This window comes from Balaenoptera physalus, assembly GCF_965194825.1.
Source record: "Balaenoptera physalus genome assembly, chromosome: 13".
NCBI classification, from domain to species: Eukaryota; Metazoa; Chordata; class Mammalia; order Artiodactyla; family Balaenopteridae; genus Balaenoptera; species Balaenoptera physalus.
The window spans coordinates 11,785,642-11,803,183 of record NC_138892.1 but is presented as its reverse complement, the minus strand read 5'-3'; the positions used below and the strand labels follow the sequence as shown (position 1 = coordinate 11,803,183).

At 48.3% G+C, this 17,542-nt stretch overlaps 1 protein-coding gene across 1 annotated transcript; it reads right to left on the bottom strand.

Annotated features, from left to right (window-relative positions):
* Positions 1–2,789: 2,789 nt before the first annotated feature.
* Positions 2,790–17,315, bottom strand: EIF3D (eukaryotic translation initiation factor 3 subunit D). The gene is made up of 15 exons (XM_082420786.1): positions 17,159–17,315; positions 14,625–14,757; positions 14,269–14,314; positions 13,249–13,385; positions 12,088–12,173; positions 11,470–11,542; positions 10,396–10,508; positions 9,372–9,504; positions 8,712–8,859; positions 7,822–7,952; positions 7,005–7,090; positions 6,783–6,912; positions 3,867–4,009; positions 3,388–3,671; positions 2,790–2,942 (listed from the first exon to the last, which is right to left on the bottom strand). The coding sequence occupies exons 2-15, from the start codon at positions 14,745–14,747 to the stop codon at positions 2,929–2,931; spliced, it is 1,647 nt and encodes a 548-aa protein (XP_082276912.1). The 5' UTR covers positions 14,748–14,757; positions 17,159–17,315; the 3' UTR covers positions 2,790–2,928.
* Between the last annotated feature and the right edge of the window lie 227 nt (positions 17,316–17,542).

Here is a 17,542-nt window from a genome sequence, read left to right as displayed (position 1 = left end):
TCAGCAACTGCAGTGGCTAATGACTTGATTCTTGTAGAACTGGGCAGTAGGTTACATTCTTTATTTTACAATTGCTTCCCTTTCAGTCTTAATTTCGACCAAGGTTTGGGAGGCATTCTGTGACTGATTTGGCACATGGTGCTAGGAATGCACATTCCCAGGCCAGGCACAATTTACTGATAGGCCACTCCATGTACTGTTACTGGACTAGGCCCTGTTAACAGTAGCCAAAAGCCTCTGGACCACCTGTCTTACTAGTCTGTTATGGTTCAGGAAATGGTTCCCGCCTGTTGTTTCTTCCCATATCTAGAGTTAGACTATTACAATCATTGATCTTATAGAATTGTATGTTTGTAATTGTTTCAAGTCACCTAGTCATCATTATTTTTATTGGAGGCTCTGTCACGCATTTGGTAGTGCAAGAAACAATACTCTTATAAAATAGGCAGAACATGTGTAATATAGCTAGCAACATTAATACACTCATAAGTATTTAAGCTAAGAACTTTTAATTAGGTGCAGCCACTTATCTCCCCAGGTCACCTGACCAGTCTGTTCTGCCCCCATCACTGTCTTTCAGGGAAATGGCATATTGGCATTGTACATAAAGTTCACCAAAGATGTCTGCAAGTACAGGGCGAGTGGAGGGTCACTGTGACCCCTTACAGGATTGAGAAATGAATGTTTTCTTCCAAGGAGTTGCTGGCACCAAAAGAAAAATTGATCTTTATGGTTGAGCAGGCATTTCTGCCATAGGGGAGATCTGGCTAATGCATAATGTGGATGCACAATGCACACTAGAGGGGAGGAAGGAGGTTGAAAGACAGAGAAAAGGTTTTATGTTGTAATTTTTCTTGTCTTGCCTTAAAATGTGAATTTTTATTTCATCATTGGTAACGTAAACAAAGTGGCCTATGATAGCTCAGTGTAAAGACACTTAAACACAAATCCACTGCTCATGCCCAGCAATGGTGGCCAAAGTGGAGGCAACATGGAGGAGGACAGGGTGACCCTGAACTGCCATTCAAGTGAACTGGGTGACCAGGGCTGGCTTTCTAGAGGTGGCATGTGGATCCTGCATGAGATTTACATGGGGAGAACACAGCACAAGTATAGGAAACCTCAAGGGGTGTTAAAGTAGTCCTGTGAGATGGGGCTGAGGGTTCTGGTGGGAAGGCAGCCGTGCTTAGTGTGGAAAAACCCTGTGGTCTTCCAGCTTTGCATGGCTGGAGCTTCTCATTAAAAATCATCACTGGGACTTCTCTAGAAGTCTTCCTTGAGCTCGCAGACCTAAGTACCCCCTAAGGAATGCCATTTATCTATTTTTTTCCTAGTCTGTATCAGCATCAGAGAAAAGCTCCATTAGAGCAGAAATGATCTTATTCACTATAGTGACCTCACAGCTTCCATCAGCATCTGACATAGAGGAGGCCCATAATAATTTGTTGAATAAACATTGAAACCAGACAGACCAAAAATGAAGTTAGGGAGGTCTACTTAATAGCTGTGAAGATTATGAGGATGGGTGTGGGCAATTAAGTACTTAAAACAGCTGCTGGTTGTATTTTGTATTGGGAAATTAGGACTGATAAAGTACGGCAGGGCCTTCAGACTAGGCTGAGCCTGGATTGTAGGCCGCAGGATGCTACTGAAAGTTTAGAGTCAGGACTGTTTACAGCAGTCAACTTGGTGGCCCCAAGCAAGACCAGATGGAAGTAGGGGATAGATGAGAGACATGAGGCATGTGGAGGCTGATGTAAGATGTTTTTAGAGAATGAGACTGAAATTAACTTCCACCTGCCCACTTGCTCCAGCTAATCCTGCTGGGTTGCATCATGGGTCTGCAGGAGGCAGCTTGGGGAGTACCAGCCGGAACTTGAAACCCCATGACACTTGTCACACTACTTTAAAGTGCATTTTGTAACGTTCCACCTACAATGAAAGCTCCCCAAGAAGCACATCTTATGCTCTATTTTCCTAGTAACTCTGACAACAAAGTCCAGTAAGTTTTTGCTTGCTTTCTGAGGCTCAATTATTTTGATTAAAATTGTTAACTTTAGGACCGTTACCCAAAAGCTGAGCCAGTTTTCTCATCTGTATAATGGTATGACTTTCACCAGCATTACAGTTCTGTGTCAGGGTCCGATGAGATATTTATAGAACATGCAGTATAACACGTGGCACGGTATATTACTTCATAGTGTTCTGTACATTGGACAGAACACTGTCCGCTTATAAAAAGTTTACAAGTACTAAACATCTGTAGCTCTGATTTGTTCGTGACACGGTTCTTTGAGGGTGCCAGCTTGAGATCCCATCACCAGCCCAAGGGAAGCTTGAAAACAATTTACGAACCACTACGATCACCACACAGTGGAACATCCATCAGAATCTTCCGAGGCAATCTATCTCCTTTACCTGCAGCCACCCCACCTCAACCTTCAAAGACTGCCCTGCTTCATGTTTCACCAGTGATGTGTGTCTCTGAAGGCAGCAGCTGGGTCTGGCACACAGCCAGCAGGCACTCGTGCTTGTGGAAATGGACTTCCTACGGGGACCTCACAATGGACAACACTCCCCAGGAAAGGATAATTTCAAGGGGTTCCAAGAACAAAAAAATCCAGGGCATTCACCTCCTAACAGGAACGTAAAACTACTAATGCTCAAGAACAAAAGATGGAACCCAGATTATGAACTCCAGAGAGACTCTGCTGTATCTCACCCTCCCTCTCCCAAGGGCTACTCAGAGAAGAAGGGCTGTCAATCATAACATAGGCACGCGATGAAGGTAAGAGACTAGACAGACTTATACTTTACTCCAACTGTCAAGCTGCAGAGAGCAACAATCAGACAAACATTCCACCAGGTATCCAAGGCCCTCCTAGGCCCAGCAGAATCACAGAATCCAGCTCCACATCACTGTCTGGTTTAGGTTTCTTCCTCTGAAAGATACAAAAGCCACGTCAAACTGGTGAATTGCTTATGATTTTCAACACCTCCACTCAGAAGTGAAACCTTTCAGATCCTCACATTTCCTTCAGTCACCTACTGGTGAAGCAGGTGTGAGAAAGCTTAAAGCCCATGTAACTCACCTGGAGCATCTTTCCTCCCTCAGACCACTGGCTAACATCAGGGACTTCCGGTGCCTTCCTCTAGATGCTTCTTCCTTGCCCTAGCCTCTAAAAGACCACTCTCCTCCCCGACCCCGTCTTGTGCTCTAAAGGCTCTGGAAGCAGCTTCTGGAGCCAGACTGAATGCTACTCCAAGTGACATCTCAGGGAATTCCCAGAGGTCTCCATCGAGGCTAGAGAGGACTGTGCATACAGAGCTCGGGCCCCAGCCAGCACACGGCTCACTCCAGACTTCGGAGGGAGCCTTGCTACAAACCTTCTTCTTCCTCTTCCTCTTCCTCCTCCTCCTCGTCGTCCTCATCCGAGCTGAAGGTGCCGTCGGGCAGGCTATATACGCGGATGACCTGCTTGTTGGGGTCCTTGAGGATGAGGTACTTGCCCTCCTCCAGCTTCATGCAGATGTCGATGACGCAGCGCAGGATGCCCCAGGCGTTCTCCACGCTCAGGTTGATCTGGCTGGCAAACTCATTGGGCTTGAACTGCTGGGTGCCCAAGATGACGTGGCGTGAGGAGTCTTTCACGTGGTACCGGGACACGTAACTATTGAGGGGAAGAGGAGTATTATGGTGGGGGCAGGCGGGCACAGAGACACAGCGACGCCTGGGGTCGAGTATCAGTTAAATGGTGACAACCTGGCCTGATGCTTGTCCCAAGAAAAAGGAGAAAAGGCCAGCCCTCGTCTCCCAACCTGCAGACCCCCCCTTCCAAAGATGAGCTCCCGGACGGGAATCTCACCCAAGCTTGAGGTACTCGGATCCGGCCAGCAAAGCACAGCAGGTCCAGCGGGCCAACTTGTAGCTGTTGTTCTTCAGCTCGGTGGCAATGACGGCCCCTCGCTGAGAATCCAGCTTCTGACGCCAGTCAACGCCATTACAGTGCTGTAGGAGGGGAGCCCCGGTTACAGGGGCCAAGGCGGGCTCCCACTGCCCACGGTCTGCTGCCACTTCTGGCAGAGAAGAAACTCCTTAGTGGGCCTGGCTGGGGAGGGGCGAGCCCACAGGTAAAGCAGAGGTCAGACTTATCTTTTAAGAGGCAGGGCCTCGGTCCCTCCCTCACGCAGCAGGCAACAGAGCGCAACTCCTCCCTTCACAAGAGCTCACCCAGACCGGGACACGCACGCACACAAGTTAAAAAAACAAGCGCCACACAAGTGGTGAGGGCACATGTTTATCACCTGCCGTGCGGAGGGGAAGGGTTTTGCATGGGAGCCTGGCAGCTCCCCCGTGGAGGACACTGGCAGAAGCTGGAGGGGGAGTGATCTGAGAGGGATGCGGGGAGAGACGGGCCGGTTTAGCCCCGGTGGGCGTGGAGGCCCGCAGAGAGCGAGGAGGTCAGGATCTGGCACTGTGTGTACGCATAGAGACAGACAAAAAGCAGAGAGACCCCGGAGACCACCTTCTCCAACCACCTCTTCTGCAGATGTGGGAACCTGGCCTCAGAGTGAAGTGACCGGCTGAAGGGCACACGGCAGAGACTCCTGAACTTTCTTGGTTCCTGGCAACCCTAGGCCAGAAAAAATACTAAAGAGCTCCTTTTATTAAGTAGTTAGGTCCAAACCACTTAGGGGCAGTATTCTGACAGATGTCTCTGGGCTTTCTTCAAAAATTAAAACTATCCTGCAGCAGCCTTGTGAGTTTGCGGTGGCATTTTAAGGGCCTTTCCTCAAATCTGTGCTTCCTCAAGGAAGCAGTGTTTCGGACAATTAACCGGCAGAGATACTGAAGGGAGGGAGGAGCGAGTTAGGGAGGTCAGCTAATAATAGACATCACGAGGAGAGGAGGGCCCTAAACTAGGGCGATGATGTCAGTGAGACCCAGAGCTGAGCAAGAAGACAGACTGCACCTGACAGCAGGATTCAAGAGTGCAAAGGAGGAGACGTTTGAGGCTCTGAGCTGAAGAGAGCAGGAGAGACAAAGCTGATGGACGGCCAAGCCAGAGGGAACGACAAACAAGGACATTGGAAGGACAAGGTATTTTAGAAAAAAGAAAAAAACCAACAATGGAATGGGAGTCAGAATAGATTTCGGGAATCATTTTTAGAGTTCAAGGATGAGGCTCGGGGTAGGCAGAATTCTAAGCTGACCCCTGGTGACCCTGCTCTTGCAGAATCTGCTACCATGGAGTCTGGATGGAACGTGTGAGTATGATGAAATACCCACGATCATGCTATCTCATGTCAAAAGGGATTCTGCAGATGGAGTTAAGGTCCCTTAAGACAGGAAGACCATCTGGGTGGGCCTCACCTAACCATGCAAGTCTCTTAAATCTGGGTGTAGAGGTTGGACACAGAGGAAGCCAGAGATTTCAAGCACGAAAAGAATCTGATGTTGCTGGTTTGAAGGTGGAGGGGACCACATGGAAAGAAATGTGGGTGGCCTCTAGAAGCTGAGCGGCCCCAGCTGACATGTGGCAAGAGAACAGGGGACCTCAATCTGACAACTGCAAGGAGCTGAATTCTGCCAACTAGAATGAGCTTGGAAGTGGATTTTCTTCCAGAAACTCTAGCTGAGAACTCAGTTCTGCTGAAACCTTAACTTTAGTTCTTGGATATTCTGAGCAGAGAACCAAGCCACACGATGCTAGACTTCTGACCTACCAAACTATGAGCTAATGGATGTCATTTTAAGCCTCCAAGTTTCTGTTACTTTGTTATGGAGCCAAAGAAGATGAATACATGCTATATAAAGAAGTGATTATGGCAAAATGACTTGCAAAGGGGACTGACCCTAACAGAAGGCTCCACTGGGGGTCAAAAAGGAGGGAAACCAGCAAAGGAAACACGTGAAGGAAGTTGAGAAACGTGTAAGACTAGATGAAGGTACTAACACGGAGGGCACAGCCATAAAAATACGACGACACCAAATGCTACAGGGAGGGCATGGTGGAAAGTCTAAGAAAAGGCCGCTGGCCCAGAGCTAAGTTCGCAGCAAACCTTCCGGTGTGCTCTCAGCAGGTGATGGAGGCTGAGGAGCATCTGTGGGTGAGACTCAGCAGCCTGGAATGCTAATCCCTTGGCTCTAATGAAGGCAGAGCACAACGGCCCCCAAACTCCATCTCACTGGACCCTCGTTCAACACAGGCCCGGCCTTGCTGTCCTTGCACGGAGAATCCTTTATTCTACACAGCAGCACCGAGGAGCTCTGCCACCCATTTCAAATTCAGGCACGTAGCCCAGGTACTTTCAGAAAGGATGACAGCCCAATAATCATGGCGCACCAGCCTGAGAGAGAACAGAAAGAGGAGGAAAAGCGAAGGGAACATGATTCTTTCAAGATGCCCCCTGAAGAGCCAAATCTGAGCTTATCTGAGAATCTCTGACTTCAGTAAGTGAAGGAGTTGGAAAAAGGGCGTCCGAAGGTTGCAGACCAGGCAGGGGCTACGCTAAGCGAAAGAACAGGTCAAAAAGAAGAGCTGCGCGGCTTACAGGAAACCTGCCAGCCCGGCTCATAAGGAAAGATCAAAATCCCGCTTGCAGAGAGCAGAAATCAACAGGAGGTCGGAATGGAACGGAGGGACAGAAAGCACCGGAAGAAGGTAATTACCTCACACACACGATCTCTTTCTCAGTAAGTAGGCGAAAAACTCAGAAGACAAAATCTCGGTAGCTCTCTGAGTGAGGCGAGGGGAGGAGAGACATAGGATGGTACTCACCCTGGAGTCCCACTCGTTGAGGGTCTTGATGTTGATGAACGACACCTCCCCGTTGGCGCCGGTCATGACGCCGTCGTGCTCACAGCGGACAATGAGGTCAATGTCGTCTCCGAGCTTCCACCTGCGGTAACTGCAAGGAAGGAGGAGCTCCTTTGGTCAGCTGAGATCCTGGGTTTCAGACGCACCACCCACACAGGGCACGGCACCAGGGAGGTGACATACCGGTAGGCCACAGAGGCAATCTCATTCTTATCCATGTCGTCCTCCACAAACGGGTTCGGGTTCGGGAAGTTGTATCTTTCCTTCCCCTGCAAGGATGACAGAGGTGTCATGAGACGGCAGCAACTTGTCGCCGAGGCAGTCAGCCAGACCCTGCACCTCTGCTTTGTCACAGCCCTGACTGGGTCCCTGGCTCCTGAGGGGGCTCTGGGATCACTGCGTGCTGTGCATCTGTTTACCCCTTCCGAGCGCAAGCAAGCAGCCCGCAGACCACGACGGATGTGACAGCTCGCGTTCACCCCGTGCTTATGTTTGTCGCCCACGCGCTGTAGGTGTCTCATTTAAATAGCAACCTCGTCCCTCCTGTTTAGTTTTTCTCCATGGCACACACAGCCACTTGTCACAACATATATGTACTCAGGGTTTACTATCTTTCCTCCTCCGTTGTAACAAAGCTTCTGAAGGGCTGCAACTTTGGCTGGTTGCTGTAACCCCAGCTCCGAAACAGTGAGTGTACTTGTACACAGATATTTGAAGAAAAGGTCACAATGTATCTATGTGAAACAAGTATTATTGGTATTTTAATTTTACAGAGAAGAAACATGCCCGACACCACAAAGCTAAAAACTGGTGGATCTAGGGTTCAAAGTCAGGCTGTCTGATCTGAAAGCCCAAGCTCGGATCTCCTGTGACAGGCAGGGACCCCGTCTGTCCTAACCAATCCCACAACCCCAGAGCTGACGACACGGCAGATGCTCAATAAACAGCAGCTGGAGTCGACAAGCTAAAAATGGACTCCCAGATGCTCCCAGGGCCTCACCATCCTCAAGCACTGCTGGGAGAAGTTGTGGTTGATGTAGGTTGCCTCCATGGCCAGGTTGCGGGGTGAGTTGAAGGAGTTGCCTTCATCTTGCGGGGGCTCGTTGGCTGTCTCGCTCACCGTCAGGAGGTCTGCAAGAGCGGTGACATAGCCAACCACTCACGAAACAGAGTCCCCGAAGAGGTGCGTGGCCCCTTGGGGAGCAGTGGCGATCCAAACGACACATACCCTTCCTCCAAAGAACCGCCATCTGCTAACGTGGGTCCCCTGAGTGTGGGACACTCTGGGGAGGAGCAGGGTGCGCTTCTGGATAACTTGAGACACTAACATTAAATTCAGTCACAATCATGTGGAAGAAAGCCAAACCTTTTCATTCTTTTTGGATTCCTCAAGAGAATGTTTGATTTTATTAGTTTTCCAACAAAGAGAAGCAATATTATCACGTTTGGCTTCACTCTGCTATTCTTGAGTGGTTTTCATTCATTGTGTGTGCGCACATACACACATGTATGGCGTAAGATATATGCGTACGTATGTTTTCCTTCGTAAATATGCTGAAGTAAAAAAGGCATCAATCTAAAGAAAAACATTAAGTATGTACTAAAGGTGGTATAGAGAGATGACAGAAGTCAGGAAAGTGCTATTCAAATGAATAAAAACTAGAAGCATGGTATTTGGGCACCATGAGGACTCCGAAGGCTGACGCCCCAAGAGGGACTGCGGTGACAGTCCCTCCCCCTGTCGCTGGGGAGGCTGAGGGGGATTCTGACACGGCTGTTGACGCCTGTGAGGAGACAGACCCTCTCCTACCCATTCTCCAGACCAGGGGATGGCTCGGAACCAACAAGGACACTCAGCACCTCTGTGTTGTTCCCATACAGGCTTCCTACCAAAGTCAGAGTTGTCCCTCTTGTCAAAGAAGAGCTTGGACCCGACCCTCTGGACGACGATGTCCCAGGAGTACACGGAGCGGGTGCAGCTCATCAGTGTGGCCAGGATGGCGTCGGTGGCAAACACGTTCCCCTGAGTCTTCGCCAGCTGCAGAGGACAGAAGAGACATGAGGCTACTTTGGGGCTGAACTGGCCATTCACAGCGGGGGAAGGACTCCGCTGTAAGGCGCGTTCACACCCACACCCGTGTCTGAGCAAGGCTGCAGCAAGCCAGCCAGCAAGCCTGTGTCCTGGGGTCCGAGGAACCGCAGCTCCCCGGGCACCTGCTATACCCCAGGAGGGCACCGCCCGATGCTTCCACCCCAGCGGCACGAGGTAAGTACATTTACCCCGATTTACAGGTAAGAAAGCTAAGGCCTCAGAGAGGTGAAGCCAGGAAGCACGGCAGAGCTGGGACCCGGGCCCAGCTTCACCTAACATCAACACTTACGGTCTGGCCAGCAAAGTGCTCTTATTTTCATCTAATCCTAAGTCGATTCAGAAGAGTCTTATCTACAGGGGCTTCCGAGGCCCAACCGATTCACACGCATCCCCGCATCTCTGTCCTGAGGCCTCGACACTCGCCATGGGCGGGCGGGTGCGGGGCAGGGGGCGCCCACCTTCCGGATGACGGGGTCGTCCGTGGTGGTGACAGTGTGGAAGATGCGCTTGATGCTCCGCAGCGGCTTTTCGCTCCTCGTGGTGATGCGGTCGAAGGCTTTGTCATAGTATTCCAGGGCCCCGCAGCACTCGCTGAGGGGAGAGCAGGCAACACGCGCTAAGTGAGGGGGAAGAAGACCACCTACTTCTTTTCTGTTAAGCCACGGAATCCAAAGTCTTACCCCAAAGTCTAGAGTATGAGAGATGCAAACAGTCTCTGACTAGACTCTCGGTGCCTGCTGCGGGCCCTGCCCCGTCAGCTCCTGATGTGGCTCCGCAGAACAGTGAGGACACCACTGATTCTGCGCAGCCTCCGCATTTTAAAGGCAGGGAGGCTGAGGCCGGGACAGGGAGAGGAGCAGTTACAGAGCCCCCAGCAGGCGCACGGACTCCGGTCAGGTGCTCCAGCTCCCCACTGAGTTATTTCCATCTACTGGCCCTTTGAGGTAAGGAGCTCTTTGAAATGTTAAGCAAAAGCTTCATGACTCTTGAAGAACTGCTATCTTTCTCTTTCTGCCCTCAGAGCTATAGAACTTAATTTTTTCTTTTGCTTAGGATTTCAGGAAGTGGAAAGAAATCTGGAGTTTAACAGCAAATTTCTTTCTGCCAACAAGAGTTCTATAACTTAATTCTTCTTTTGCTCACAATGCCAGGAAGTTCAAAGAGAGCTGAAGTTTTTTTTTTCTTTTTGGCCGCGCCGTACAGCTTGTGGGATTCTAGTCCCCCGACTAGGGATTGAACCCGTGCCCTTGGCAGTGAAAGTGTGGAGTCCTAACCACTGGACCGCCAGGGAGTTCCCAAGGAGATGAAGTTTTAATATCAGTAAACTTCTTTCTGCTTTCCCCCTCTCGGCATTGCTTTTTAAAACCTGTTTGTCAATCTTATGCAACACCTTTGGAAATACTAGGGCTTAGGCCAACAGTCATCACCAGCTGGTCCACACACATAAGAGTGTGGTGGACAGTAGTAAAAGATGTCACCTACATGTCCTGGGGCTCTGACACCTCCAAGTAGCGCATCTTCATTAACTGAGGAAAGTCCATCTCCTCCTTCACCTCCCAGTCACTGCGGACTTCCACTGAGGAGTCTCGGGGCTTCTGTTGGGGGAAACCATTGGAGGGGAAAAATGACAGCCAGTGCAAAACGTAAGCAAAAGGCAGGTTAACAGTATGAAGGCTTTTATTCAATAAATATATCCAGAACATTTACTACGTGCTGGCTGTTTTCCAGCAGCGTCCCTGACTCTTAGGAGCTTACAATCTAGAAGAGAACTGAAGGGACAAGAGTTCAGAAACAAATGGGAATTCTACTCCCCAGTAACGATGCCACCCTGGGAACATCGGCTCTTCTATATTCCTACGTTTTACACAGGAGCTGTAACAGCTCCTTTATATTTCTCTCAGGGTATCAGCTATTTATTCTTGCTGCTACAGCAAGCACCATGTCCAGCAAAATGTAACTTCCACAATTGTACCTTCACGCTTGCTTACATGTCTTCTACTCTCACTACGCCCACACAAACACTTGTACAGGAATGTCCACAGTGGCATCATTCATAATGCCCCAAAGTAAAAACCACCCCAATGTCCATCAGTGGTGAACGGATAAACAAAATGTGGTCTATCCATCTAACGGAATGTGACGATTAAAAGGAATGAAGTGCTGACACGCGCTACAACATGGATTAGCCTTGAAAACATGATGCCTGGTGAAAGGAGCCAGTCACACAAGGTCATTCCGCTGTGATTCATTTATATGAAATGTCTGGGGCAGGCAAATCTGGAGACAGGAAATAAGATACGGGGCAGCCTAGGGCTGGGGAGGATAGGGGCTGACTGGCAGAGGGTACAGGGCTTCTTTTTAGAGTGATGAAAACTTTCTGACATGGACTGTAATAACGGTTGTAGCACTCTGTCTATACACTACAAATCACTGAAATGTACACTTTAAATGGGTGAATTGTATAGTGTGTGCACTATACCTCAATAAAGCTGTTATAAAACCAAACAAATAAACAAAATCAAATTCCTGGACAGAATTCTGATATGGATATACTACCTGTGATTTTTGGTCCCATTTCTGCCTCACTCCAAATTGTTTCTGGAATTTTTTCTGCAGTCGTATGCGTTCTCTGGAAAGACAGGAAAACTGTGCTTTCAGTGCAGATTTTTAAGGAAAACAGGGGCTTAAAAAAAAGAACAGACCAACAGGGCGCACACTAGACATGCTAGAGAGGCATACTGCCCCCACCACTGACCAGTATTATGCATATATTTTACTCCATCTATCCAGCTGTCCACTGGCAGCCCCAGCTTGGGCAGGGCTACTGTCCTACACAGCTCCAGGGACTCACAGGACCCAGCGTGAATGGGGCTCCCTGGAGTCGTGCCACAGCAGACCCGAGTCCAGGTAAACTCCAAAATTGCTTCCTATCTGCCTTTGTTTCCCTTCAGTGCTCACGTCCTCTGCAAGCAGTTTCCTGCCCATGCTCTCTGCTGTTAACAGCTCTTCGAGAATGAGACCAGGGCTGAGAGAGTGGCTTAATTGGCTCTGGGAAGACTTTTTGGTTTTCCCGCAATGGTGGGGAAGACGACTATTCTCCTGCTCTGGCCTCCTGCTGTCAGAGTGCAGTCGGTCCTGGAAGAATATCTTGTTCTGGCAGGATAGGCACCTCACCTCTCCTTCTGCTTGGCGCTCTTAGGCAGGGTCTGCAGGTTGAACTGCAACATGTTCCGTCGATCCTTGTCTCTGCGGAGGTTCCGCTGGGAAGCAGGAGAAAACATCCATGTTAAAATCTTGGAGATCTGGCTTACAATTGGCAGTGCCTAATGGCAGGCCATGAGAGTTAGTTTAGGATGCAAACCCAAATTGCACATTTTACTCTGCTTTTATAGAATCAACATCCGGGGGTTTACAAGTAAGCACAAGCATACCTCAGAGATACTTTGGGTTTGGTTCCAGACCTCCATAATAAAGTTTCACAATAAAGCGGGTCACACAAATTTTTTGCTTTCCCAGTACATATAAAAGTTATGCTATACATACAGTTTACGCTACACTGTAGGCTATTAGTGTGCGATACCACTATTTCTAAAAAAACCAATGTATACACCTTAATTAAAAAAAACACTTTATTGCTAAAAAACGTTAACTACCATCTGAGCCTTCAGTGTAGTAACATTAGCCAACGTGGATCATAGATCACCATAACAAATATAATAATAATGAAAAAGTTTGAAATATTGTGAGAATTACTTAAATGTGACACAGAGACATGAAGTGAGCGAAATGCTGTTGGAAAAAAAGGCGCCAAAAGACTTGCTCGATTCAGGGCTGCCACAAACCTTCAATTTGTTAAAAAAAAAAAAAAAAAAAAAAATCGGCGAAGCACAATAAAATGAGGTATGTTTGTACTTGGAATTAGCTTAGATTTATATCCACACACAGTTTTTATGAAGTAGGTTTACTGGCTCTTATTAGAGTTGTTGAGTTTGCCTCTTTATGTAAGAAGATGCAGCCCAACTGGACGATCTATTTAATAAATCCTGGACATAGCAATTAAGTGAGGCAACAGACACAGATCACCTTGTTAATCCAGCGCTAACATCCATCCTTAGCACAGATGTCCTTGCTACTGGTCAACAGAAAGCTAAACTATTTAAATGCATCCCTGGACTTAGTACCCGTTTATTTTAGCACAATTGTCACTGAATAGCTACTTGGGATTCACTAGAAGACCCACAATAACATGCTCTCCTCTCAGCAGTACTCACACGGTAGCATTTTTAGCAGCAGGTGACAGCCCCAAGACGGTCAGATTGCTGGTTCTTGGCCTACCTGTGCAAATCGCATCCGATTCCGCTGGTAGGCGGTCTTCTGTGTGCGCGCTGTATCCACCAGCTGGAAACTAGTTTCATCCTCCTCATGGAAGTAAGCATACTGACTTCCACCTCCAAACTGAGAGGAGTACTTATCTGGAGGCAAAGGTGACAGCGTGTAACAACACTGCCTACAGACTCTACAAATACATGGTGGTCTAAAGCCCTGCTATTTAAAGTGTGGTCTCAGGACCTGACCCATCGGCTGGGATCATCTTAGATGTACAGACTCACAGCCTCACCCCAGACCCACTGAATCAGAATCAGCATTTTAATAAGATCCCCAGCTGATTCATACGCACATTCAAGTTTGAAAAGCTCTGGTCCAAAAAACTTTCTAAGTCAAGACAGAGTCTGAGGAACTTAAGACAAGCCCATTTCACTCTCTGCCTTATTCTGTAAGAATATGAGTTAAAATCTACTCTCTCAGGAGAGGCAAATATGCGGTATAAGTATCGTCACTGTCATCATCAGGTGCCCAAGGCAGACGTGGCTAACGGGCTACGACTGACGTTCTTGCTGACATCAGACTCAGATAATCTTAACTCAGTATTCCAGGGAGCCACTTCCAGCTCTCTCAACTGGCACAGAGGGAAGAAACCAATTTACTGTATCAGGATCTTAACACCCGGAGTTTTAAAACTGGGATCCATTGACTGGCCTCGTAGGTTCAATAAATTGCAATGAAGTGAAAAATGGGAACATGTTCACCAGATTTGTAAAAGGGGCCATGGCTCCACAAAAGTGGGGGGGCGGAAAACCCACTATAATAGGCCAAACCTCTTTAATGAACAGTCTAAGTTGAGGCTATTTCCAAAAAGAATGTGGATTGTTTCCACAGTCCAGAATATGCCCTGAAATACTATGAATTATTATCAGCATTTTGTTCCCATCCTAGAATGCTTTCAGGTGGAGGTTACCAGAAAAACTAACAATCCCCCAAGGCCCTGATCCGGGCAGTAAGGCGGAGAACACTTACTTGTGTACCTCTTATCTTGGTATGTGGCCCCCGTCCAGTCTGCAACCTAGTAAGAGCAACAAGGGAAGAAGACATGGAGCACAGGTCAACCAGGTGGGTTTCTGTTCACTCAGAAACGCCCCCCAAAATGAGGCCACAGTGTGGGGAAGTGTCAGGACTGGCTCAGGATGGCTTTTTAAGAGCCCAGCTCTCCTATGACCACTGGAAGTATCCAAGTGGATACTATATAATGGATACTATATATACTATATAACGGATACTTATAACCCTGATGCTTTTGAGAGAATAAAAATGAAACGAACTTGGAGTAGCAGCCACAGGTTAAAAGATTCAGACCCCCGCTGATAGGCAAGTACCTTTCCTAGCCGGTCTCCTTTGCTGAATGGCTGGTAGGGCATATCCCGAAACTGCTCGGGAACCGCACAGGGACCCCAGCCTGAGGGGTTGTCCTGGATCACGGGTGTCATGAACTTTGCCATCTTCTAAAACCTTAAAAATACAAATAATATAAGTAGCTCCATGAAGAAAAGCCTCAAACTAAAAAAAAGCCTTCCATTTGAGGTAAGCTAAGACATGAATGACAAAATTAAAAATGCAAAACACAAAACAGAACCCTCAACTGTTGAGCTACTCCCCATTCAATGTCTTCTTGTAAATGATATCGTGAATACTTAAAACTCAGAAGGCTGCTAACAAAACTGATGTACCATATGTCATTGATTTTTATTTTTTCCACTGTACCACCTCTGAAATGAGTCTGCACCTTCTGCTTGATGGGGTGTCATATCATAACTGGCAGTTTTTCTTTCTTGGGTGTTACATGAAATAATTGTGCTTCTTAAAATGAGTGGTATCTCACATATTTGATGAAACGTAGTAACTTTTTTTCGAGTGTAATAAGCATGCTGTAGTTCTCATTCTCACCTTCACCAGGCACACAATATTTAATCCCTAAGCCTCAGTCTCTTCATCTGTAAAATACATAAGATCCTTGTTTTATTTCTATCCGAGAATCATTGTGAAAGCCGTATGTATTAATTAACATATTTGGAAATGATTCCATTGTAAAACGCTGCACAATTACTCCTGAGTCTTGCAAAAATACATTTACACACAGTGCTGAGAAGAAAACAAGGATCCGTGAGTATATCCTGAAATGTAACTTTCCTTTGTTGTTCTTCTGATTTTCTGTCAATGAAAATCCTTATGCAGAGCAAGTAGACACAGGGTCAGGCAAATGGCCCGCCAGAAGGCTGAGGAGGCCACCAGAAACCTTAGTTCATAAAAGTGGCCATACAACCAATGTTCATAAACATTATGAGTACCAGGCATGTTCTTAGTGCTTACCACACATAAATTCATTAACTCCTCCCAACAATCCCAAGGTAGGGCCAGTATTAGCCCCACTTTCCAGATAGGAAAACTGAGGCACAGAGAAATCAAGAAATTGCCCAAAGTCACAACACTAATGGATGAAAAATTTGAACCCAGGCAAACTGGCTCCAGCGTCCACACTCTGCGTAAAAACCAGGGGCTCCAGACAGATGTTCGCCTGACAGGTCCTATCAAAAACTTACACATTTATCATCCACTGTAATCCCCTGAAAATGCTCAGAAGCTGAGTTCCCAGGAGAAAGTTCATTACACAAATATTTCTGGAGTCTGGACAGCAATCAAAGAGTGCAGGGGACTAAATTTAGGAAACTCTCTTCATTGTTCAATGATAGGGAGATTAAGGCTTCCTACAGAGGGGACACTTGGGTGACAGCAACAGGTAATGACCTGGGAGCTCCATCCTCCAACTTGAACTTAAGTTACACTACAGGAAGCGTAGTGGTGGTCTCAAAACAATTCACATTAAATGTTTATCAGGCTCCTACACGTGTCAGATGCAACACCACTAACCCTCCCACCCCTGCCCCCATTTTAGAGATTAAAAATGTGCAGTTCAGCCAAATCAAGCAGTTGACTTGCCCATCATTTCAAAATAGATTTGGTTTCTAGGGTTGCCTGCCCTAAGTCCAACACTCTTCCCATTATTTTATAAGCTGGGCAGTGGCCTGAAAAGAGCTGGGGTTTCAGCCCCTACTGATAACACAGTAAGATACCTCCAAACACACTTTAAAAAAGTCGACTTGTTTTGTTAGAGCTGGAGGTAAACGGGCTCAAGGCTTGACATGCATTTCTCTGGGGGAGGTGGGAGTGGGAGGAAGTCACCTGGTTTCAACGCATGTAAAATAAGAGTGAGCACAATGGAACCAATAGGAGAAACTAAGCCTTTCAGTTAAAACGGAGTGACAGCTGTACTGGCTACAGGGGCAGGATGACGAGGCACCAACAGGGCAGTCAGAAGGGGCCTTGCGGCTGGCAGGCCACGGTACTGGGTATGTTATGGCAGCCACTGCAGATCGTTCCCCATCAATTCCTGGCGGGTAGAGAGTTTCAGATCAGAGATCAATCAACTCCACCCTAGCCTCCCATTTCACAGAAAAGGAAAGGAAACATTTGGACCGTGAACTCCTCAGAGAGGGCCGAACACCGCTCAGCTTGGCACCCCCAATACCTCTCTCATAACAGCTCAGTAACAGCTCAGGGAGCCGTGGGCCGCTTTAAAAAGACCCTGAGACCCAGCTGGGTTAAGTGACATGATCACATTCGCCCAGCCCGTGGCCGCTAAACGGAGTCTAGGGCCACAGACCTCAGCCACAAGGTTCTGCCCCGCACGGGGTCGGACCTGGGACCCCGAAGGCAGAGTCCTGCCCCGCCCAGCGGAGGGACAGCGGCGGCAGGAGGGGGTGTGCGGGGGTTTCTTCCGGTAGGCCCCCGAAGGCCAGGAGCCGCCCAACTCGGCCCCGGAGGTCCGCGGAACCCTACGAAACACACTGCTCACCTGCAACGGCCTTAGCCGGGCCCGATGGCGAGAGATTGTCCAGGCCGGAGACCACAGCACCGCCTGCGGTCCGAGGAACTGGGAAAGGAGAAAAGACGCGCGCGCAGCGGCCGGCGCCGTAAACACGCCCGGCGCTGTCGTAAACTGCTCCCCAGCTTCCTTCCGGTTCGGCGGCAGAACGCACGAGTCGTAAAGCAAAGGCAACCCGGAAAGTTCGTCACTGTTCTTTTCGAGCTGTTCTGATTAGCCTGCAAGACACCGGAGGATGTTTACAGTTACGTCATGGGACACCCGGCGACGCTCCGAGGGGGTTTTCAAGTTTCTTGAAACGAGGCTGCCCTGCAATCGAAGCTGGAGGCCGAGAGTGGCTAACAGCCCCTCTAT

What these genes read in the sequence shown, in the direction of transcription:
- EIF3D (XM_082420786.1), bottom strand. Translation starts at nt 14,747, where the DNA reads ATGGCAAAGTTCATGACACCCGTGATCCAGGACAACCCCTCAGGCTGG. An exon ending in GAGGGACAACTCTGACTTTG is followed by an intron (nt 7,953 to 8,711) that starts GTAGGAAGCCTG and finishes CCGCTCTTGCAG; the next exon opens with ACCTCCTGACGGTGAGCGAG. An exon ending in TCCGAGTACCTCAAGCTTGG is followed by an intron (nt 3,672 to 3,866) that starts GTGAGATTCCCG and finishes TCCCCTCAATAG; the next exon opens with TTACGTGTCCCGGTACCACG.